The sequence below is a fragment of the Mastigoproctus giganteus genome, chromosome 6, assembly GCF_048544385.1.
Source record: "Mastigoproctus giganteus isolate SK-2022 chromosome 6, ASM4854438v1, whole genome shotgun sequence".
NCBI lineage: Eukaryota > Metazoa > Arthropoda > Arachnida > Uropygi > Thelyphonidae > Mastigoproctus > Mastigoproctus giganteus.
Genome location: NC_143580.1, coordinates 33,585,597 through 33,610,316, shown reverse-complemented (window position 1 = coordinate 33,610,316; position 24,720 = coordinate 33,585,597). Strand labels below are relative to the sequence as shown.

Here is a 24,720-nt window from a genome sequence, read left to right as displayed (position 1 = left end):
AGCCTCTCGGGTCAAAAAGGAATGAGTTCAAAAACACAGAGAACAAAAAAAAAAAAAAAAAAAAAAAAAAATGCAGACTTATAAAATATGCTTCTCAAGGTTTTGATCAACGTCAACCTTCTAAGTAGCATAAGTAACTAAGTTTCAATTAAACCATTTAAAAACTTAAATGGTTTTGATTCAAGAACACCACAACAATAAAACTCACTTCTTGCAGCAGTTTTTGGTTATGACATCATACTAGTCTACAAATGGATTTTGCTAACTACTGAATTGTAAAAATACCAAATCTAATTTCAGTTAACAACCTACAATAGTATTTTGAAGATGGCTAAAACTCCAGGTGAGCAAAATTCAGAAAAGAATGCAAGAATAAAAGCTTCAAAGCCAAAGAAGCCTCCCATATCGACAAAAGAACAAGTTCGAGAACGTAAAAAAATGCAGAGTTTAATAAAATCTGCTTCACAAAATTTTGATCAATATTATTGATCAAAATATATCATTGACTTCTCATCAAGAAGCTGGACCATCGACATCACAACATTAAATTCAGGAACTTCCGGAAGATTTCGATCAGGAATCAATTGAAAATCCTCTAGTAATTCATTTGAAATGACGAGAGAGAGAGAGAGAGAGAGAGAGAGAGAGAGAGAGAGAGAGAGAGAGAGAGAGAGAGTATACTGCAACGGCCAGCTTTAATCATTTACAAGAACATCGACCGTGACTATAACTCCTATAAAGAATCTGAAAGACAATTTCTGAAAAATACATTTGAAGCTGTCCGTGATACCTGTCATCGATTATGGCATGAAAATGATGTAAAATTGCACACTCCAGGAAGTTAACCGTTACTTCTGTCAGAATTTCCAACTGCAGATGTAACAACTAGGAAGTTAACTGAGCAACTCATTTCTCCTTGTATACCATTCATGCAAATTAGAAGACTAAGGCATGGTTTCGGCCAACATGGAATTTTGGGCCAAATTATAAATGTTCCTGTAAATGTTAATTTGATGGTCAATCATTTGCCTCGGAGAATAGATGACGATTATTGCGTTAAAGTTCATATAAAACGTAAAAAAAATACACAAATCGAGTTATTTAATAGGCTTGGTTCATAAATGAGATGTAAGGGTTTGGTTAAAGTATCTACTTAAAACTCCTTTCTATCGTCTGTATGATATCGAGATTGACGAAGCATTCTTCAATGAAAACATGGAACACAATGATGCTCCCACACATGATGAAATGAGTGAAGTTATACCTATTGAAGAAAGTTTTGTCACTCAAAACTTTCTTCAATAGGGTTTGTCATCGCTACACAAACCCTATTGTGGAGCGATGACAACTATTTATGAATAGCTTCTGAACAAAATGTTCCACAACGTTTACATTTTGATGAACTTGCCGAAGAAATCCTTTCCTAGAATTTACCCTGGTCAGTATCCAGAGTTTATAGATAATTTAAAAGTTACACCGTTTCTGGTGGCATCAAGTGAACCTCGTCATTCAGATCAGCATGGAGTGACGTCTTATCATCTTTATACGGCCATGAAAATAATGAGACTAAGTACTTGAGATTCGTTCAGAGTTGCTTTTAAATACGTCGAAAAAGATGTATTTAAAAGCAACCTTTACTTATTGTCAAACCATGCTTGATAACCTAATTAGTGTTGATAACACTAATACTGACATGTCCGATGGTCTGCTAACGGAGCTTTAAGAAAATTGGCATGTATTCGAATATGATGAAAAGACTAATTCTATTAAACGTCTTTGGTTGAATTTTCCAGAATCACCAGCTGTGGGTCGGAACGAGGCTCGTTGGTTTGCTATGGCTTGAGAAATTGATTTAAAAGCCATACCAATTGCAAGAAGAAATGAGTGTTTCATTGAATAACAACAGAACAATCTCGGCTAAATGAAATCATTTTCCACTAATACCGGCTTGTGCTATTACTATACATAAATCTGAGGGAGGTACTTTCGATTCCATAGTTTATGAATATGAGAAATATCATGAACATGCAGTTTATATTGCATCATGAACAGTTTATATTGCATTATCTTGAGTTACCGATATCAGTAATCTTTACATTATTGCTGCAAATGGAAAAAAGAAATTTTATCATGAAACGAGAAATGCTACATCCACTCTTATGCTTCAAGCTGAAATGACTAAATTGTTGAGTAATCCTCTACTTACCAGGCAAGATATTTTATAGAAGTTCATCAGTAAACAACAAGATGTTTCCATTCTAACGTTAAATTGTCAAAGTTTACATGCTCACAGTGACAACTAACTGATGCAGTCATTCAACAATCCAATTTTATTCTACTTTCTTAAACGTGGCTAAATAACAAAGAAGGAGATCAACAAGCTGGCGGTGTAGCAGTTTATCAAAAGAAAGAAAATCGCACTCATGTTGTTACTTCTTATACGGTAGTGATTTATCGAAAAACTGTTGGAAAATCAGTGAGTGTTCAACTTGTTGGAGACATTTGTGCGGCTGAATGCCTTCTTCCTGATGGTCAAACGATATTGTCCGTAGCCATTTACATTTCACCTAACCAAAAGATCGAACACATCATTGAATTCATCCATTTCATTTCCTTACCCGATTGAAGGAGCTGTACTGCTACAACAATTTTCTCACAAAAATTGCGACTTAATGCCAATGATACTTAGTGGAGATTTCAACATAAATTTTGCAGATACTCAATCCAAACCTTGGACTGATTCCTTAAAAAATAAATTTGGACCAATGTTAAATATTTCTAGATCTGTATTGACTACTAATCATGTCACTATAACTGATGCTGTGTTTCAAAGACCTTTACAATCTCAAGTGCATGTATCGTATTTTTGCTATCATAAGCCCATTGTAAGTAAATTACCTACTGAACAAGTATTGCAACCTCAAATTCTTGAAATTGTCAAGAAAAAAAATAAATGCATTAAAATGTTAAACGTGTTTGGATTCTTTTCATTCCTAAAACCCTTTAACCTCATCCAAGCCAAGGATGTTTTCATATAAAATAAAACATCTTTCCTGCGTACAGCATACACATGCTGCCCTTTTTTTTTTGGTTGATGCTGTATAAGCTTGCTTTCTTGCATCATATACCTATAAGAATGCTAATTACTGATCCTGCTAGTATAGATGCTAACTCATTTACAGCTGCTAATGATCTAGTGTAACTATTTTTCTACCTGTTAGAATAATAGATAGCCCTAATCAACTGCTTCATACTTTTAATTTCCTCACTAATAACTCTTCTAAGCTTATTGTGGTTGTTAGCCACATCTGGTGAGTATGGGCTTGGCACACACCCAGGGGACCTCAGCTGGATATCATCATTCTTCTCTCTCTCTCTCTCTCTCTCTGGGTAACTCAGGTTTTGGCTGGTGCAGCATAAGCCTTAGGCTTCCTTGCACCATATGGCTAATCATAATAATCTTGGTTCAGAATTAATAAATGGCAATACAGATTCTGCCATTCACAGGGTACCTTCTTCCTTACATCACTCAACTATTAAATTTACTAGCAGAGTCTAGCGAAACTTAAGCTGTTGCTCTGGATGTTTCTAAGCAATCTGAACTAGTTAGGCATAAAGTAAAAGTAAATTTTTTGTTTATGCTCTGGGACAGTCTGGTACATGGTTAGAGGAATTTACAAGATAGAAAACAAAATCATTAATATATTTAGAATTCATTCATGCTAACAGGAGAGACTGCATCAACAGGGATGGGATACACTTAAACAGAAAGGGTGCAAGAATATTCGCTGATGCTATCGAGGCAGTGTTGGGTGGGTTGGAAAACTGCCAGCTTTGGGGGATTCACAGATTAAAAGATTAACAGTAGCCACAGGCAGAGGCAAAAGTGATTCTTGCACTGCCTTCTATTGAAAGAGCAGCAGCTTAGAGAGCAAGTTGCTAGGGACTTCAAGAGCTGCTGGGAGTCATCATGGAACAAATAAATACATGGACTGTGTTAGGGTAACTAAGAGTAAGAACAGATGTACACTTGCATGTACACCAATGCAAGAAGTATAGTAAATAAATTTGATGAATTTGAAGTGCCGATCAAGACATCAAAGGCAGATATTGTTGGGATATCAGAGACATTGTGTCACAGATAAAAGCAGTGCAGAATTGGAATTTGGGTAGTACAATAGGTAGAGAGAGGATAGACAGGGTAGGAACGGAGGAGGGATTATGATGGTAGTTAAGAAACACATAAAATCTAATGAAGTGCATCCAGTTGATATGGGAGACAGTGCAATGTTGAGTCAGTTTGGTGAGCCATAAACACTAGAAAAGGAAAAATGAGAGGAGGAGTGTGTTATAGGCCTAATCACTCTGATGAGTACAAGAAACAATTGTGCAGAGAAATAGTGGGCCAGTAAATCAGAATGGCTTGTAATGGGGGATTTGAACTTTCTAGATATTGACTGGAACTTTAAAATTGGTCACTCGCATGCTAGAAAGACTTTTGTGGATTTATTGGAGGATAGTTTTCTACAGCAACATGTTCGAGGGGCAACCACAGGCGGAAATACTCTTGATCTGATTATGAGCAGTGATGATGCATGCATTAGGAATTTCAAGATAAAGGAACCACTACGTGACAGTGATCACAGTGTACTAATGTGGGATTTACTTAAAGATGTAACTATCATGAAGGGTAAAGGGAAGGGTTTTTGTTTTTGTAAAGGTGACTACGGTGGTCTCAGGCAATTTTTGAATTCTATACAGTGGGATCAACTGATGATGTTGAAAACAGTGAATTCTAAATGGGAGGCCTTCAGGGAATTAATCTTGGAAACTAGTGGGCTTTACATACCAACTAAGTAATACTGTTCAAGATTTAGGCCTAAATGGACTAATGAGGCAGAGCAGAAAAAAAAAAAAAAAAACTCATGGCAGAGAAGAAAAATGCGTGTGCTGAATATAAATTAGCAGGTGACACAGAAGCCTAGGGCAGATATAAGCTAGTCTGTAATCAAGTCACAAAGGAGGTTTGGCAAGAGAAGGCTGATTATGAGAAATCCTTGGCAAAGGATGCAAAAAACAACAAAGACTTCTTTACTTATGTAAACTCTAGAAAGAAGGGGATGAATCAGATTGGTCCACGATATTGGTGGTTCTACAGTTGATGATCCTGCTCAGATAGCTGACAAACAGAATAAGCATTCTGCAACTACATTCACACATGAGGAATTCTGTAAGGATGAGGAGGAGGAGGACAGAAGTTTACTAAACCCTTAACAGGGAGCAAAATAATTTTGTAATAATGGACAGCAAAGTGGAGGAGAATGTTGTTGTTATTTGGTTTTCAGGAGCATTAGCAACTAAGGCCATATTGCTCCGGGGACATGCAGTGGTCATTCCCTGACCTTTCCGCATCCTCTGTATTTGGTGGTCACGGGCTCGAACGCCAGTCTAATCAAGAAGCATGTGCTATGCACTGCTGCTCCTGCCCACCGAGGTGCCGGTGGTGACAGGCTCGAACCCTGGTCTAATGAAGAAGCGTGTGCTATGCACTGCTACTCCTTCCCACCTGGCTACGGAGGCACCCAGTGCAGGAGAAACTGTTGAAGTTAAACATAAAAAGGCAATTGGGCAGTGGTGTATTTGGACCGGAACAACGCTCTGGTACTTTTTTCTAAATGTCATAATAGAAAATCATTTTATTTATGCACCTAATATTATGAAACAATGGCATAATCAAAGGGGGGGGGGGGAAGAAATATCTATTTTACCCATTGCTACTAAAAATATATATTAATAGTGATCTTTCAAATTAATAGATTTCTTTAAAAATTTATTTAAAAACAAAAATATAAATTTCGCAATGAAACTTGAACATTTCTTAATAAAGTACAATGTGTTAGATAAAGAGATCCAATGAATGAAATATACTGTGATGAGTGCGAACGCTGCATTTTGATTTGCCATGAGCTGAATGCTAGAACTGGTTGTTCTATGAATCGTGAGTCTGAAGTCTGATTCAGTTACTGTACAGTCGATGTGGCGTGATCATTCACCATTAGAATTACGGAATCCAAATTTTTATTTCTGAACTTCATTGCGGTCTCATCGTCCCGCTGTTGACCAACAAACAAAAAGGGCAGTCACACAAGAATACATAATCGATCCTGTACGGGAATTTCTTTGATTCTTCTGAACAGTATTTTTTATATTATTTTGAATTTTTGTTGCGTTTTTTTTCTTTTTTTATTTTTTTATTTAATAGTTATAAATAAATACTGAACAAATATTCTAATCTTTGACTTATTTATTTTTTCAAATGAAAAAAAGAGTAGGTAACTATTTGTAGTTAATCGACGAGCATCCCGGTACTATTTTTTTTAGCAATACACTGCACCTGGAATCTATCCAGTTATATTGAAGGAGGCAGCGAGGGAAGTAAGCAAAACCTTAGAAATAATTATGAGAGCATCCTTAGATTCAGGGGAGGCCCGCACGGATTGGAGATGTCCAAATGTATCCCCAATTCACAAAGGGGGGGGGGGTGGGAAAGGGTGACAGAAATAATTATAGACCTGTTAGTTTAACTTCTGTTCCTGAGAAAATAATGGAGTCACTGGGTAAAGATGTGATAAAGGATCACCTAGACAAGATTGCAGGTACTATTTTTTTTAGCAATACACCTCTGCACCTGGAATCTATCCAGTTATATTGAAGGAGGCAGTGAGGGAAGTAAGCAAAACCTTAGAAATAATTATGAGAGCATCCTTAGATTCAGGGGAGGTCTGCACGGACTGGAGATGTCCAAATGTATCCCCAATTCACAAAGGGGGGGTTCAAAGGGTGACACAAATAATTATAGACCTGTTAGTTTAACTTCTGTTCCTGAGAAAATAATGGAGTCACTGGGTAAAGAAGTGTAAAGGATCACCTAGACAAGACTGCAGTAATAGTTCAGACACAGAATGGGTTTGTTAAGGGGAAGTCTTGTCTGACCAATCTGATTGGATACTACGATATGGTCAAAAGGAACTGGATGCAAAAATAAATTTTGATATCATATATAGGGACTCCCTGACTAAAGTAAGGGTTGCCTTCTGCAGAAATCTACGTATGTCAGAATTTTACGTAATTCGGAATTATCTTAAATGCTTAAACTCAAAAAAAAAAAATGCAGCACTCACAAATTTGATCGAATTTGATTGAAGCAAAAAAGAAATGTTTGACGAACATGTAAATAGAATTATTTATTCAATTTTTTTATCTCATGCGCAGGAAAAATTAAACAAATTTCAAAATTATAAAATTACAAAAATAGAGAGGAGACAGGCATAACTTCAGCAAGTTTTACCTTTCGAGCATTATTGCCAGAATTAACTCTCCAGCTGATAAGCACAGCGCTGCGGCAGTTCAGGGCTGTGGAGATTTAGAAAGTGTTTTTTTTAACACATTACAAAATTTCTCTGCAGCTGCAGAATCGGCACTGGCGACTTTACCGCATACTTTAATGTTTTGGAAACCAGCGCGATTCTTGAACCTATTAAACCACCCATTGCTTGCCACGAACTTGGCTTGGGGTATGCAGTACTTATCCTTATCTTTATAAATACTTCTTGCTTTTGCTTGAATGGCCATTGGACTCAGGGGCACTCGCTTCTGAATCTGATTCTCCATCCATATTATTAATAGCTTTTTCATCTTCGAAATAGCACCTGAACTGAACACTGTTTTGTGATTACTGTTGATCTTAAATGCATTGATCCTTTAGCATGTTCTTTTATAAGTGCACTGTCCCTTAAAATAGTATTCACCGTTGAAGCAGCGAGACCTAATTCTGTGCAATAGATGACAAACTTTAACCTGCTTCATACTTCTTAATTAATCATCTTCATTCATTTCTTAGCACTGTCAGCACTTGCACTTTCCGTTTTGTTTTGTTTCGTTATTTTAGGAGCATTAGCAACTAAGGCCATATTGCTCCGGGGATATACGGTGGTCATTCCCTGACCTTTCCATATCCTCCGTCTTTGGTGGTGACGGGCTCGAACCCCGGTCTAATCAAGAAGCGTGTACTACGCACTGCTGCTCCTTCCCACCTGGCTACGGAGGCGCCATTACGTTAGGAATGAAGAAAAAATTCTGAAAATTTATTTATGTTTTTTATATGATTGAAGATTTCAGTGAAGGGGAACTCATTTCACCATAATACTGTAATGTAAAAACCCACAGAATTCCAGTTATTGGTATTATTGCAAATGCAATAAGATCGAGAGTTTACTACCCGTTTATAATAGATTGCGCTAACAGAAAAGCCCAATAAACTGGAAAGTGCAAATTGCTTTTATTGTTTTATGGTAGTGACTTCCAGAAATGTGTTTTAGAAAAATATCGCAAAGGCATTATAAAAAATTGATTCTTATAAGGGAACATATGATAACGATGAAAGTGTAGTGCAATTTCCATTATAAAAATGATCTTTTAGAAAGATAAATAGCTTAGTTATATAGCGAAAATTTCAACTTCCAAGGTCTTTGAACGAATTACCAAAAAAAAAAAAAAAAAAAAAAAAAAAAACCCCAATGTGTCATTGGGTTCACATTACGATATTTTCACGATACCTCCATTTATTCCTATGGGATGCAAAATATGCTTCCATGATTTTTCTAAATTTCCACTGGATGGCAAAAACTTACGTAAAGTTGAATTTCTGTAAGTCGAGTATTACGTTAGCCAGGCAGTGACTGTACTTGGATTTCAGGAAAGCTTTTGATACTGTTGCACATGGAAGACAGCTTTACAAATTGAGCAGTCTGGCATTAAGGGCAAGTTGCTGCAATGGCTAAAGGGATGGTTGAATGGGAGACAGCAGAGAGTGGTAATAAATGGACACTGCTCTACGTGGACTAATGTTATTAGTGGAATCCCCCAGGGTTCGTGCTGGACCCATTTGTTGTTTTGTGTATTTATTAATGATATCGATGAAGGTATATCAGGTTTAATGTTGAAGTTTGCAGATAATACAAAAGTTGGTAGGGTTGTTAATGATAGTAAAGACAGTATGCTACTGCAATAGGATCTAAAGTTAGGTAGATGAGCTGAGAAGTGGGAATTGAAGTTTAATATTGACAAATGCAAAGTATTGCATATGGGTAGCAGTAACCCAAGAGAAATGTACCAACTGTGTAGTACTACACTCAGAGAGGTGGAGAATGAAAAAGACCTGGGAGTAATTGTGCAGTCAGATATGAAGTTCTCTGAGCAGTGCAGATGGGCTGTCAGAGCAAGTCATGGAGTTTGGTCAATGATATATAGCAATTTTGCTAGCAGAGACAAGGAGGTGATTATACCTTTGTATAAGACAATGGTTTTGTTATTTGTTTTTTTTTTAGGAGCATTAGCAACTAAGGCCATATCGCTCCGGGAATACGCAGTGGTCATTCCCTGACCTTTCCGCATCCTCCGTATTTGGTGGTGACGGGCTCGAACCCCGGTCTAATCAAGAAGCGTGTGCTACGCACTGCTGCTCCTTCCCACCTGGCTACGGAGGCGCCTATAAGGCAATGGTCAGTCCACACCTTGAGTACTGCGTACAGGTCTGAAGGCCTCATTTTAGGAAGGATGTAGTTGCTAGAACAAGTAGAGAAGGGCAACAAGATTGGTGAGAGGAACAAAGGGATTCTCTTACCAGGAGAGGCTTAAATTCCGTCAGTTGCAGCATCTGGAGACTAGGCACCTGCGAGGTGATGTGATTGAGGTGTACAAGGCTTTGAATGGTTTGAACAGGCTCAATGCTGATGGGATACTTCCACTTGCTGAGATTAAGAACCTGAGGGGGCATAGATTCAAACTGAGGAAAGTCAGTTGCAGAATAGATGTGCAGAAGTTTGCCTTTAACCAGTGGGTAGTGGATTGCTAGAACAGACTTCCATCTATTGTTGTAGAAGTTGATAGCTTAAATAAATTTAAGGCTGAAGTAGATAAACCTTTGGAGTGACAGGATGGGTGATAAATATTACAACCAAAACTTATCAGAGGGCTTAAAAAAAGAAACCATAATGCAGAATTAATAAACTATTGTTTGAAATAAATAAATTAAAAAAATAAATAAATAAATAAAACAAAAATTAGCTTAGGTCACATCCACTTACCATTTAGTGCCCTCCCAATTAGATAACCTTCTTTCTTTTATAGAACAAATAACCTTTCTTCTTTCAACAACCTACTGTTAAAATAAGTGATATTACTTTTTTAACACTAAAAATTCCAATTACCTGATAGCCTTTCTTCATAACTGCTTTCATCTCCTTGAAACAGAACCACAAATACTTTGGACCCACTGACTGCATCATTTTTATTAGGGTTTCTCTTGCAGTTTCACGGATGCTTTCTGCTCGAGACTTTAAGAGATGACACATCTTAAGGAAAATGCTGGAGAGCGAAAAGCAAAATAGAACTATTAAAAATACTGCCTTAATTAGCATTTCATGCTAATTAAGGCAGTATTTTTCTTGATAAAATTAAAGAATAAAATAATATTCTCTAAAAAGAAATATTTAGTGTTATAATCTAATGACAGCATTTTTTAAACAAAACCTTGTGGATTGCATGTGTTACATACACATTATCAATCAATGTGAAAGGTAATTTTTTTGTGCAATGTGCACAAAAATATAAAATCATCATTCTGAAAGTAAATGAAACTACATGAACTATACAACAACAGCAGCAAATCAGTTTAACTATAATGTGATTTGTCAATAATACAAGTTGCAATGTATGGCCAAACATGCTTTTTGTCCATGAACTTCAGGAAAGGTCATGGACAAAAAAAAAAAAAAAAAAAAAAAGAAACAAACAAAATACAAAAGCACCATCCCAACACGTCCATAAATGTGGCAGGATGATCACATATTACAGTATAAACTGGTTAAGTTCAAAAGACCAAAATTTCATTTTAAATGAGTTAAAAGTATTCATAAGAGCTCAAAACACGTCAGTATTAATTAAATTATTTTCTGAAAAATAAAATGCATCCACATGTTAAAAAGATTTTGTAAGAAAATATTTTAGGGCATATATTTTAAATGCAGATTCACAAATGTTTACTAAACAAAATGCTCAGTGTAGAACAAAGCTTTTATTCATTGTGGAGTTCCAAAATGTTATCACTACTGTCACACTCATCATTACTAATATCATGTTCTGAATGTTCACAGCCTTCAAATACAGTGACATCTTCGGTGCCACCAAGAGCATTGCTAATTCCAAATTTCTTAAAAGACAGCAACTTGTGTTTCATTAACTCCTACGAATATTTCATCCTTTTGCACATTTATGAAATTGTTGGTCACTTTATTTGTCCTGTTGATGCCAAATCATGATCTAGTGCCTCTATCCACTTGGTTGATACCTCATGCATGAATGCTTTAGGGTTTGTTAATTGAGATATCCAATGGCGGCTAGCTAATACCTCCTGGAATTATAGCTCAATGTTTAATTTGGCAACTCTCCTTTTAGGTGTGATCTGAAATGGTTACACATTAAAATGCCTAGTTTTTTCAGAAATCCACCTGTATGCTTTGACCTAGTTTACAGGTCAAAATGTTTTTTTGTGATGTTTCTTCTCGAGCTGATGAAAAAAAAAAAACACCACTGTGTGCACCTAGTGTACATTTGGATCATAATAAATGGGAATTTCGGGAAACCTTTTCCATGGGAAAAATGCCTTGTATGGTGTTGAAAATATGAGTAATTAAAAGAAATTTTTAGTCAGCCCTCTTATTAACACTGTAAAATTTTTGTAATTCTCATTTTAAATATTAATAATCTTTTAGTTTCCTCATGGAAGACATTAGTGAATAGACAGTGAATGCATTAACTTAGTCAATATGAGAAAGATAACAATTGTGTTGTGGAGAAATTCAATAAATTTCTTGCATGCAACAACAAGATAGCTAAGTTTTTCTTTCACTATCAATATTAATCACACAGTTCAATGTACACAGCAATACCTTAATACATTTAAATAAATGTTATGACTATATATACCCGTGTGTGTGTGTGTGTGTGTGTGTGTGTGTGTGTGTGACCGCCAATGCAGATATACGATCTTGTCTATAAATCTGACCGTTGTTGAAGATGAGCATAGCAGCAGAGGGCCCTTTTTGCAAGAAATAGGACAGTACCAAAGTTAACTAAGTTGTCGTCACCCCACTTTGAAATTAGTGTGGAGCCGATGAAATTAGCTGAGTGTAGTGAAAGCAGGGCTGTATCAGTCTCCGATACAGCCCAGTGTTCACTACACTTCACTACACTCAGCTAATTTCACTGACTCTTGTCTGATCCTACAGTAAGCTGTCAAAACCTGACTTTATTCTTTCGTCTTAAGATTACTCTTTCTCTGACTTTATTCTTTCATCTTAAGATTACTCTTTCATCTTAAGATTACTCTTTCTTTTAATCTGTTTAAATTTCTAACTGGGCAATTTGCCTTCATTTAATTTTTAATTCAAACTTTTCAATTTTCCTTTAAAGGATTTAATCGGTATTATTTTAGCCAAATTCTGCATTTTACTTATATTTATTTATTTCTGAATTATATTCTTCTTTTTATTCCTTCCTTTTTGGTCTCTGTCGGGTTGGCTATGATGTATACTTTTTGTAGGTATACATCATAACAGAGATCTTGCTTATTGCTGTGGTTCCTTCGGTTTTGGCTGACGACCCTTTGAAGACGTAGTTAAAATCTTAAGATCTACAGCATTAAATACTATTTTTATGTTAGTCTTAATTTTATTTAATTTCAGGGAATCTGCTTTTACTTTGCAGGCATTCTCAATTTATTCCATTGTAATTATACTTGACAGGTCAGCACTCCTGCCCAATACACAGATCATATACATCTGTCTACTTTCAAGTACAGGAACTCCCCGACTTACGTAAGGATTGCGTTCCACAGAACGCTACTCAAGTCAGATTTTATGTAAGTCAGAATTTCCCCATGCTCGTGCAGCACTTGCAACAGTACTCACTGAATTGATTGAATCAAAAAAGAAATGTTCAACTAACATGTAAATAGAATTATTTATTGTATTTATTCAATTTTTTATCTCATGTGCAGGAAAAATTACAAAAGCGTGCAATTTGAAAAAATTTCAATATTATAAAAATTACAAAAAAAGAAAGGAGACATGCATAACATCAGTAAGTTTTATCTGTTGAGCATCGTTGCCAGAATTGACATCTTCAGATGATAAGTACACCACTGTGCAGGTTAGGGGCTGTGGAGATTTAGAAGGGGGTTAGCTGCTCAACCTTACGAAAGAACATATGGATGACTGGATGGTGGATTTTTTCTTTTCATCGTAGATTTCTTTGTAGCAAGCAGGCATATCATTCACCCTTCTGTTAACTTTTAAGAATCGTTCGCTGTCAGGATCCATCTTCTCAAACATCGGCATTGCCGATGCAATTTCACAAAATGCCACTGGCATCTCTCTGGTAATGAAGCGTCGTGGCTCCTCATTTGGTTCATCTTGAGCTTCATCAGCATTTTCTTCTTTCACTATTGCTGTCTGCAAATCAATAAGTTCTTCATTAGATAATTCCTTCTCTTCTTCCTCTATTAACTCCTCCATGTCTTTGGCATCAACCAACCGAAGTAACTCTGCAACCTTTACAATCTTATCTGTAACCTCTTCATATGATTCGTCTTTTTCAAATCCTTCGAACCTTTTACGTGCAGTGGACATGTTTTCTTCCATGCACCATTTAAACAACTTTTTTCTCATCGTCTACTGCAGACAATGCCTGAGCAAATGTAGTGCATAAATAGTATGCTTTTAAATTTGAAATAAAAACCTGATCCATAGGTTCGACAAGTGAAGTAGTGTTTGGCAGTAGAAATATGACTCTCATGTTTGAATTGAAATCACCTAGATGCATAGGATGTCCAGGAGCATTATCTAATAGAAGCAAAATCTTGAAAGGAATGTTGTTGTCTTTACAATATTTTTCAACCTGGGTAATGAAGCAGCATTTAAACCAATCCTCAAAGAGAGATACTGTTATTCATGCTCTCTGGTTCGATTGGAAATGCACAGGTAGGGTGGCTTTATTTGATGCCCTTAAATGCACGAGAATTTCCAGAATGGTACACAAGCAGTGGTTTTAATCTATAATCTCCTGCTGCATTAGCCCCAAGCAAGAGCGTGGCACTATCTTTTGATGCCTTGAAACCTGCCATTGTATTTTTCTCTTTGCCAATGTATGTTTGATCCAGCATTTGTTTCCAATACAGAGCAGTCTCATCAACATTAAAATTTTGCTGCATTGAATATCCGCCTTCATCAATAATTTTTTCCAACACATCACAAAATTTCTCTGCAGCTTCAGAATCAGCACTGGCGACATTACCGAATACTTTAACATTGTGGAAACCAGTGCGACGCTTGAACCTATGAAACCACCCGTTGCTTGCCACGAACTTGGTTTGGAGTTCACCGTACTTATCTTTAATATCTTTATAAATACTCGTTACTTTTGCTTGACTGGTCATTAGACTCAGGGGCACTTGCTTCTGAATCGGATTTTCCATCCATTATTAACAGCTGTTCCATCTTCGATACAGCACCCAAACGCTGTTTTGTGATCACTGTTGATCTTAAGTGTGTTAATCCTTTGAAATGTTCTTTTATACGTGCACTGTCCTTTAAAAGAGTATTCACTGTTGAAGCAGTGAGACCTAATTCCCATGCAATAGATAACATGACAAACTTTGTCCTGCTTCTTAATCGTACTTCTTAATCATTTTCATCTTCATTTCTAAATCAATTTTGTTTTGTTTCCTGGCACTACCACCACTTGCATTTTTCGTTGGCTGCTTTCCCTTCATCATAAAAAATTTGTTTTTTATATGACTGAAGATTTCAGTAAAGGGGAACACCTTTCACCATAATGGCATAAAAACCCACACAATTGCAGTTATCGGTATTATCATTTATGCAGTAAGATCGAGTTTCCTACCCATTTATAACTGCTTGCAGTAACAAAAAAACCCAATAAACCCGAAAGTGCAAATTGTTTTTTGGTCGTGACCTCTAGAAATGAGTTTCAGAAAAATATCACAAAGGCGTTTAAAATTAATTAATTCTTATAACGAGAACATACGATAACGATGAAAGTGTAGTGCAATTTCCATTATAAAAATGACCTTTTAGAGAGATAAATAGCCTAGTAATATAGTAAAAATATCAACTTCCGAGGTCTTGGAATGAATTACAAAAAAACAAAAAAAAAAAAAAAAAAAACCCAAACAATGTGTTATTGAGTTCACATTACGATATTTTCACAATTTTTTATAATTTTGCACCGGCAGGCAAAAACTTACGTAAAGTGGAGTATTATTTAAGTTGAGGAGTTCCTGTAACATATATATACACTGGTGTTCAAAGAAAGTGCATCACCTAGGAATTTCTCATTTCTAACCCTTTTTCATGATGGTATGTTATATTAATGACTAGCACCACACATATAGAAATATAAACAAAAGACTATTAGTTAAGGCAAAGCTAAGTAATATTTGACAGGAGCTCTCAAAATATTCCAAAATGAGCATTTGCAACCTTTATACAACAGTTTTGGTAAACACCAGAATTACGGCTGAATCAAAAGCCCTCAATTTGCTTTAGTTTATCATTTTAAATGGAAAACAAAATGAAAAGTTCACCAGGTGCAAACTAATATTTAGTTGGACCGCCTCTGGCCCTGATGACAGCAGCACACCGTCGAGGCATTGACAAGATCAATTCTGAAGATCATCAACTGATAGTTCATGGTTCCAAACATGAATTATGGCTTCCTGAACTTCATGAAGGGTCTTTGGTTTCTTTCTAGCAACTGCAGATGCCACACGATGCCAACAGTTCTCTCTAGGATTCAGGTCTGGGTTGTTTCCTGGCCAGCTAACAGTTGTAATGGACCTTCCTTCCAACCATTTTTTCACCTGTAACAAATGTAAACACGTTACTGTCGAACCTCTAATGCAGAAATGAAGCTAAAGTAACTACCAAAGTGTCTACTTACACTTTTCGCCCGATGACAAGGAGCAGAGTCATCCTGAAAGATGCAGTTACTTGGCAGGTTGAAATGGTCTCTAATGGTTGGCAGCAATTTGCCTTCCATTTTTGCCAGGTATCCATTGGGATTTACGGAACCTTTTATTAACTGCAGGTGACCTACTCCGCAATATGAAATGCACTCCCATATCATTTGGCTGGCAGGGAATTTCACTATAGACACCATACAGTCTGTATAGTATTCTTCACCACGTCTACTGCGAATCATTTGTCTCCCATCAGAGCCATGCAGGTTGAATTTTTTCTCATCCGAGAAAATAACTGATTTCCACTGCACGGGGGGGGGGGGGTCCATTCGACACCATTCAGCAGTGGAAATCAGTTATCCTTACACCAAATTAATCAGGCCTTTTTCATTTTTTGTGTGAGGAGGGGCTTCTTCATAGGACGATGGGCTACAAGTCCATTTTTGAAGAGATGTCTTCTGACTGTTACTGCACTTGCTACCACTCCTGTATGTTCTTCCCATTCTCTTTTCAGCTCAGACAAAGAAGCTTTGCAGTTTTAAGGCATAAGCCCTTCAAAATGCGGTCCTGTTCTGGCATAGAGACTCGTTTGCATCTGGTTCCTTTTTTTCCTGTCAGCAGAACAAGTATTCTTGAGTTTGGAAAGAAATCTACTCACTGTCAACTGATTACAAGACACTCTATAAGCAATTTAACTCTGGAGGCTCACATCTGGTGAGTATGGGCTTGGCACACCCATGGTCCTGAGCTGGATATCATCATTCTTCTCTTTATTGAAGATTCCTTCTACTTTTCTCTCTTTCTCAGGGTAACTCAGGAATTTTTTTTTTTTTTTTTGGCTGGTGCAGCATAAACTTCGGCTTCCTTGCACCATATAGCCAATAATAATAATATGATGGGAAGAACATCCTTCCTCGCATAAAGCAACAATATCACTCTTTCTTCGTGGCATCAACTGTACGTAACTTGCCATCCTGACACAAGCAAGGAATGACTGCAACTCTTGCAAAGTGTGCTTATATAGCTGAAAGTATACAACTGATGCAATATTACGTCATAACCTACGCGTGTCAATTTTATCTGATGCAATCTGTAAGAAATATTGCCATATACTTACATTATTTGGATGACAGTTACAATTTTAAGGGGTGGTAGTAGTAGTGGCATGTGATGCAAGAAAGCAGTGTATGAGCTTATGCAGCTTCAGCCAAAAAAAAAAATTCACACAACCATTCCCTCTAAATGTTTGTCCAGTTCTTCCTTAAATTTATTTAACCTATCAACGTCCACAACAACAGATGGAAGTTTGTTCCAGCAATTAACCCCCCGCTGACTAAAGGCAAATTTCCGCACATCTAGTCTACATCTGTCTTTCCTTAATTTGAATTTATGCCCCCTTAGGTTCGTAATCTGAACAAGTGGAAGAATCCCATCAGAATTCAGCGTGCTCAACCCATTCAAGGCCTTATACACCTCAATCAGATCACCTTGCAGGTGCCTAGTCTCCAGCCATTGCAATTTGCAGAACTTAAGCCTCTCTTGGTAAGAGGATCCCTTCATTCCCCTCACCAATCTTGTAGCCCTTCTCTGTACATGCTCAAGCAAATTTACAATGAGCAAATCTTCTTCCTAAAATGAGGCCTCCAGACCTGTACGCAGTACTCAAGGTGTGGCCTGTCCGTCCGTTGCCTTATACAGAGGGACAATCACCTCCTTTTCCCTGCTAGCAAAATTCCTATGTATCATTGACAAGACCCTATTACCTGCCTTGTCAGCCTGTCTGCATTGCTCAGAAAACTTCATATCTGACTGCAAAATTACTCCCAGGTCCTTTTCATTTTCTACCACCTTAAGTGTAGTACCACACAGTTGGTTTTTCTGAGGTTACTTCTACCTATATGCAGTACTTTGCATTTGTCAAGGTTAAACTTCAGTTGCCACTTCTCAGCCCATCTGCTCAACTTTTCCAGATCCTGTTGAAGTAGCATACTATCATTACTGTCATTAACAACCCTTCCAACTTTGCATCATCTGCAAACTTCGACACTAAGCCTGATATACCTTCATCAATATCATTGATAAATATACAAAACAACAGTGGACCCAACACCGAACCCTATGGGACTCTACTAATAACATTAGTCCACGAAGAGCAGCACCCATTAATTACCACCCTCTGTCTTCTCCCACTCAACCATCCTTTTATCCACTGTAGCAATTTACCCTTAATACCATTCTGCTCCAATTTGTACAGAAGCCTTCCATGCGCAAGAGTGTGTCAAAAGCTTTCCTGAAATCCAAGTATATGATATCAAAATTATTTTTTGCATCCAGTTCCTTTGTAACCACATCACAATAACCAATCAAATTTGTCAGACAAGACTTTCCCTTAACAAACCCATGCTGTGTTTGAATTATTAATTATTGCTGCAGTCTTGTCTAGATGATCCTGCAATGCATCTTTAACCAGTGACGCCATTATTTTACCCGGAACAGAAGTTAAACTAACTGGTCTGTAATTACTTGTGTCACCCTTCGTGAATTGGGGATACATTTGCACATCTCCAGTCCATGAGGACCTCCCCTGAGTCCGAGGATGCTTTCATAATTATAGCTAAGGGTTTGCTTACTTCCTTTGCCACCTCTAATATAACTGGATAGATCCCATCCACCCCAGGTGCCTTTCTTATGTTTAACTTCAACAATTTCTCTTCCACTTTGCTCTCAGTTATTACAAAATCATTAAGCACCCTGCTACAATTTGATAACCTTCTGGCATTTTCATACCTTAACTCCTCATGTGTGAATGCAGATTACTCATTCAGTTTGTTTGCTGTCTGAGCAGGATCGTCATCAGTCGATCCATTGATATCAAGTGGACCAATCAGATTCATCCCCTTCCTTTTAGAGTTTATAGGGTGATGCACTTTCTTTGAACACCAGTGTATATATTACTTATTTTTTAGACAGTTTTTTTTCTATGGTACCTGAAAACTGTCATATTTTGTTTCTGGTTCTTTTTTGCCTGCAGGTCAGAAAAGGTTCACCATGACTGGTTTAGGGACACCTGCTTAACTTTATATATTTAATATTTGAGTTCTTTATAAATATTTAATTACTTGGAAATATATTTTGGATTTTACTGTTATCTTTATTCAAATACATTCTGTTTATTGTATAGAACAAGTTTATACCAATAGAAAGCATCCATATCAGACACACAAATACTAAATATGCACATAAAAAAAAAACTAACCTTGGTAGCTGCATTTCAAGAGTTCCATGAGGAAGATTCTGCAGAAGTTTAACCATTGCCAAGGCAATTGGCACCCTTAGTATCTCTTCATCTTCAGGAAATGAATGACTGGCAAACTTGTGCTCATCTTCACTTTGAAACTACATAAAGATGCAATTTCTGTACTAAAAATTTACAATTACTTTTTAACAAATTATAATTTATTAAAATAAAAAAATTTAAAATATATTTATAAAAATCTTTAAAATGTATTTATTATAATATCTTTTAAAGTCTTTATAAAAGATATTCTAAAGTATTGGCATCTTAAATAAAGTAATGTACAATGAAGCCCTCATAAGTGTTTACCTCAGACATTCAATTTATGAATATCTTGACTTCCCAGAGAAATGGGTGTTTCACTGTCCAGTAACTATACTGCGTCAAAATGTCTGGAATCAATGAAACAGGTAAGTAATTTAAAGATGCTTGGCATGACCACCTTCACGCATCACACAACGGTCCAAACGGTTAAGCTATTATTGTTGTATGTTCTGTAGTATGGCCAGTGTTTGGTCCTTTAACAATCCATGGTGCACTGCCACAGTTCCTGAAGATCAGTGGGCTTGCTATAGTATACCCAGGATTTCAACCCCCCCACCACAAAAATATCCAAGAGGACCTGGCTGGCCACTCAATGATTTCTCTATGACTAATCGAAACAGGGAAATGATCATTTAGCCAGTGGCAAATGCAAAGGGCATAGTGCAGTGGCACATCTTGTTGGAACAACACCTTGAGATTGATCTCTAACATCACTAGTTCTGGCTCCAATAAGTCCATCAGCATGGTGAAATATGCCTTGCTGTTGACAGTTGACTCAAAAAACTATGGCTCTGTTAACCTGTTCTTCCAGATCCCACTCCGAACCATGATTTTTAGTGAGCCTTGCTTTCTCGTATCCTACTATTCCAGTGGACTGGTGGTGATCCACCACAGACATTTGTTTGTTGCAGGTGCCATTGAGGTGGAACATTGCCTCATCACTAAGGAGCATACATATGTTCTGGGATGGTAGGATCCCCATTTGTTCGTTGCAGGTGCCATCGAGGCTGCCTCATGACTAAAGAGCATACATATGTTCTGGGATGGTAGGAACCCCATTAGCGATGTTATGGGCCCATTCACAAAATAACCCTCCTGTCAGGATCATCTCCAATTACACCATTTAAAATTTTCATATGTAATGTTGCGTGTTGTCTCTTTTCAGAATATGACATATGTTGCTTTGATATAAAGATATAAAGAAAGACATCATCGAGCTTCTTGAAAGGGTGCAAAGACGGGTAACTCGCCTGGTGAGATCGGCAAAAGGGCGTCCTTATGAAGAAAGACTTCGAATATGTGGGTTGCAGAGTTTGGAAACTAGACACCTTAGAGGAGATTTGATTGAGGTGTTTAAGGCTCTGAGAGACATCAGTAAAATGAATGAGGACGAAATTTTCAAGATTATAAATGATGCTAGAACTAGAGGACATAAATTCAAGTTACGGGGGGAAATGTTTAGATTGGACTGCAGGAAGTTTTATTTTAGCCAACGAGTTATAAATTACTGGAATAAGTTGCCTACATGGGTGGTAGAGGCTGACAGTTTGGGGAAATTCAAAGGTCATCTGGATAGTACCTTCGGGTGAGAGAAGCGCATAGGATGATAGGTTTAATTTCCTTTTCTTTTATTAATTATTATTATTATTATTTTCTTTTTTATCATTGTTTTATTCGGGTTTTTTTTTTTTTTTTTGGCTGGTGCAGCATAAACCATAGGCTTTCTTGCACCATGCGGCCATTACTAATACTAATAATAATACATAGTCAGGAATTTCATCATGGGACTACTCCTGACCATGTATCAGGCCCTGCGTTTCCAAACTTGTCTACAGTATTAGAAAAAGGGTGGGAGCAAATATGCGACCTTTATCTTAATACTAACAGACAAGGTAGTCCCAACGTAATGTAAAAATTAAGTTAATAATGTAATTTTTAAATTTAATACAAATGTTTGTACCGTGCGGAATGGGTAAAAAAGTAATTAAATTAACGTGGTTAAAAAAATGTAAAAATTCAAATATACAGCAGAGAAATTTGATCAAAAAGTGTGGACAAGCAAATGGTATAGGGAATGGTAAAATTATTGTGGTGGGGAAGGGGAGAAAAAGGTGGTCAAAAGAAAGTGAAAATAGCGATAGGATGCAGGATAGTTGGAGCATTCGTATCACCCATGTATTACACTAATAGTTTTATGAACGGGAAAAAAATAGAAAAAGAGTATAAAGACAGATGTTGGTCGACAAAGACAACAATGGCAAGATCAAGACCACCTCCAAGAGCTACAACGGAACAGGTCTTAAAAGACCTAAGCCGGACCAAGTTCATGATGATGATGATGACAGTATAAAGATAAAAAGTGTAGAAGAAGTCATTAAAAATACTGAACTTACTGGGTGTGTAAGGCCCAACCTTAAAGAAAGGGTTCTGGTATAAGCAAGCATTAGTAAAAATGGGTGTTAATACCATAGGCTTGTAGAGAAGAAGGGAAATCGAAACCAAACCTAAAAGTGGGTGTTACCTGGAGTCATTAAGTCAAGCAGAGGAGAGACGCCAGAAATTCCTGCGGCCATATTTCTGGCGTTTCATGTTTTTAGGCCATCTTCCCCATATTTTTTTTTTTTTTTTTTTCAATGATAGAGGTCATCACTATCTGTATCTCTAAATCTATATAACTTAGTGACTTTGTCATTGTTTCTCCTTTTGCATCTTGGCTGTGTACGTCTCTTCTCCGCTTGACTTAATGACTCCAGGTAACACCCACTTTTAGTTTTAGTTTTGATTTCCCTTCTTCTCTACAAGCCTATGGTATTAAAACCCATTTTTACTAATGCTTGCTTACACCAGAAGCCTTTCTTTAAGGTTGGGCCTTACACGCCCAGTAAGTTCAGTATTTTTAATGACTTTTTCTACACTTTTTATCTTTATACTGTTTTTCTATTTTTTTCCCGTTCGTAAAACTATTAGTGTAATACAAGGGTGATACTAATGATCCGACTATCCTGCATCCTATCGCTATCTTCGTCCTTCTTTTGACCACCTTTTTCTCCCCTTCCCCACACCAGAGAATTTTACCATTCCCTATACCATTTGCTTGTCCACACTTTTTGATAAAATTTCTCTGCTGTATATTTGAATTTTTAAAATTTTTAACCACGTTAATTTAATTACTTTTTACCCCTTCCGCACAGCACAAACATTTGTATTATATTTCACATTACACTTTTGTAAATTTGTATTAAATTTAAAAGTACATTAACTTAATTTTTATACTGCGTTGGGACTACCTTGTCTATTAGTATTACGATAAAGGCCGCACATTTGCTCCTCCCTTTTCTAATACCATAAACAAGTTTGGAAACGCAATGCCTGATACATGGTCAGGAGTAGTCTCCTGAGGAAATTCCTGGCTATGTATCATCTTTTCATTTATTGTATTCAGATTTTGCATATTTGCCATCTATTGATTCGACCTCTTGATAAAATTGCCCTCCCATACCTGAATACTGTGTTATTTATTTATTATTTTTTATTTATTTGTATAAAATTATTTTTGTATATTGTTTGCTTCCTCAGTCCCAGTTCATTTTCATACTAGGTCTTTCAAATTCTTTCACTTTTTCACCACTACTTCCCTTCCTATTTCTACTACCCCTTAAACTTCTCTTAGTTCAGGCACTTTGTGTATTTTTCATTTCCATATTCACAGACACTTTATTTACGTTACAAACCACACATTATTTATATATACAGGGTGTCCCAGGAGGAAAGGTCAATATTCCAAGAGGTGAAAAGATGGTCATTTTAAGCAAAATATTTTCATATAAACATGTGCCCTATCCTGAATGGTTTCCGAAATAGAGCTACTTTAATGTACATTTGTTTTGAAATTGGCACGCAATATTTTCCTTCCCTCCCATCAGACTGCGGCATTTGATTGGCAGTTATCAGTTGATTGTTGTGACTGTAGAAGTGAATCAGTGAGTAGCATCAGTTCTAATTGTAGAAGTGTTTGCTAAAAATGCCACACATTTTTATTAATGCCGAATATGCAGATATGCTGTATGTTTACGGCTTCTGCGATGGTAGTGCCCCTGCTGTTGTTGAAGAATACTGTCGGTGCTTTCCTACATGTCAAATTCTGGATCGCAGAGTGTTTTCCAAAGTTTTCAACACATTGCGTGAAAGTGGTATGCTTCCCAGTGCTCATGTTTCATCTGAATGAGGAAGTCAAGAAAATTCAGGAACGGGAACACATTCTGAACATGGTTCAGCATAGTTCTACAATTAGCACGCGAAGACTTTCTGCATGTCTTGGTGTGTATGGCAAACACTACATGAAGAGAGCTTGTACCCATGTCACCCACGGTGTGTGCAAAATCTTCACATAGGGGACAGTGCCACGCGTCTTGAATTTTGTCATTGGTTAAACACCAATTGTTAAGTGCTTCCATCAATTCCATTTACTGATGAAGCCACGTTTATCTGGAATGGAATCAACAACACACGTAACACTCATTGATGGTCGCACGAGAAGCCACATGGTACAGTGGAAACAAATTTCCAAGTACGTTTCTCAATCAATGTGTGGTGTGGTATGATTGATAACCTGTTGATAGGTCCCGTTATTTTAGAACATCGAATGACAGGACACAATTACCTTCAATTTTTGCAAAATACATTAGGTGAACAACTAGAGGACATTCCTTTGGGCACACGGTGTGCTATGTATTTTCAGCATGACGGGGCCCCTTCCCATTCTACCAGACGTGTGAAGCAACATCTGAACTGAATTTTCCCCAATTGGTGGATTGGTCGTGGTGGTGCCATTAACTGGCCACCAAGATCTCCAGACCTAACCCCATTAGATTTTTGTTAATGGGGGTTGAATGAAGAGTGAAGTGTACAGAAGAAAGGTGGATACAAGAGATTATCTGCTAGCTCGCATAATGGATGCTGTTGCCCATATAAAGGAACGTGAAGATACACTTAGACAAGCAACACACCATGTTCTCATGAGAGTAGAAAAGTGCATTGAAGTTGATGTTGGCATGTTTGACGATTTATAATTTATTATAAACTGTTCCAAATTTGTCACTTGAAAAATAAATATTCAAATGCCTCTATCTCAGAAACCATTCGGGATAGGGCACATGTTTATGTGCCCTATACACGGAAACTTCAGGAATGAGTTCCTCATATGTAGACAATAAAAATATTTTATATCAACATAGTTCTGGAAATGTTGGTTCCCGAGTTTTGAAGGTCTGTCTATGACACT

The 24,720-nt window shown here is 37.0% G+C and overlaps 1 protein-coding gene across 1 annotated transcript in view; it reads right to left on the bottom strand.

The window, feature by feature from the left end:
- LOC150084145 (small subunit processome component 20 homolog) overlaps positions 1–24,720 on the bottom strand; it is a 343,987-nt gene that overhangs the window by 194,256 nt on the left and 125,011 nt on the right. Inside the window, exons 14-15 of the mRNA XM_090376133.1 lie at positions 19,356–19,495; positions 10,269–10,425 (exon numbers count right to left, since the gene is read on the bottom strand). Of these exons, the coding sequence (XP_090232259.1) occupies positions 10,269–10,425; positions 19,356–19,495 (297 nt within the window). The remainder of the gene's footprint in view (positions 1–10,268; positions 10,426–19,355; positions 19,496–24,720) is intronic.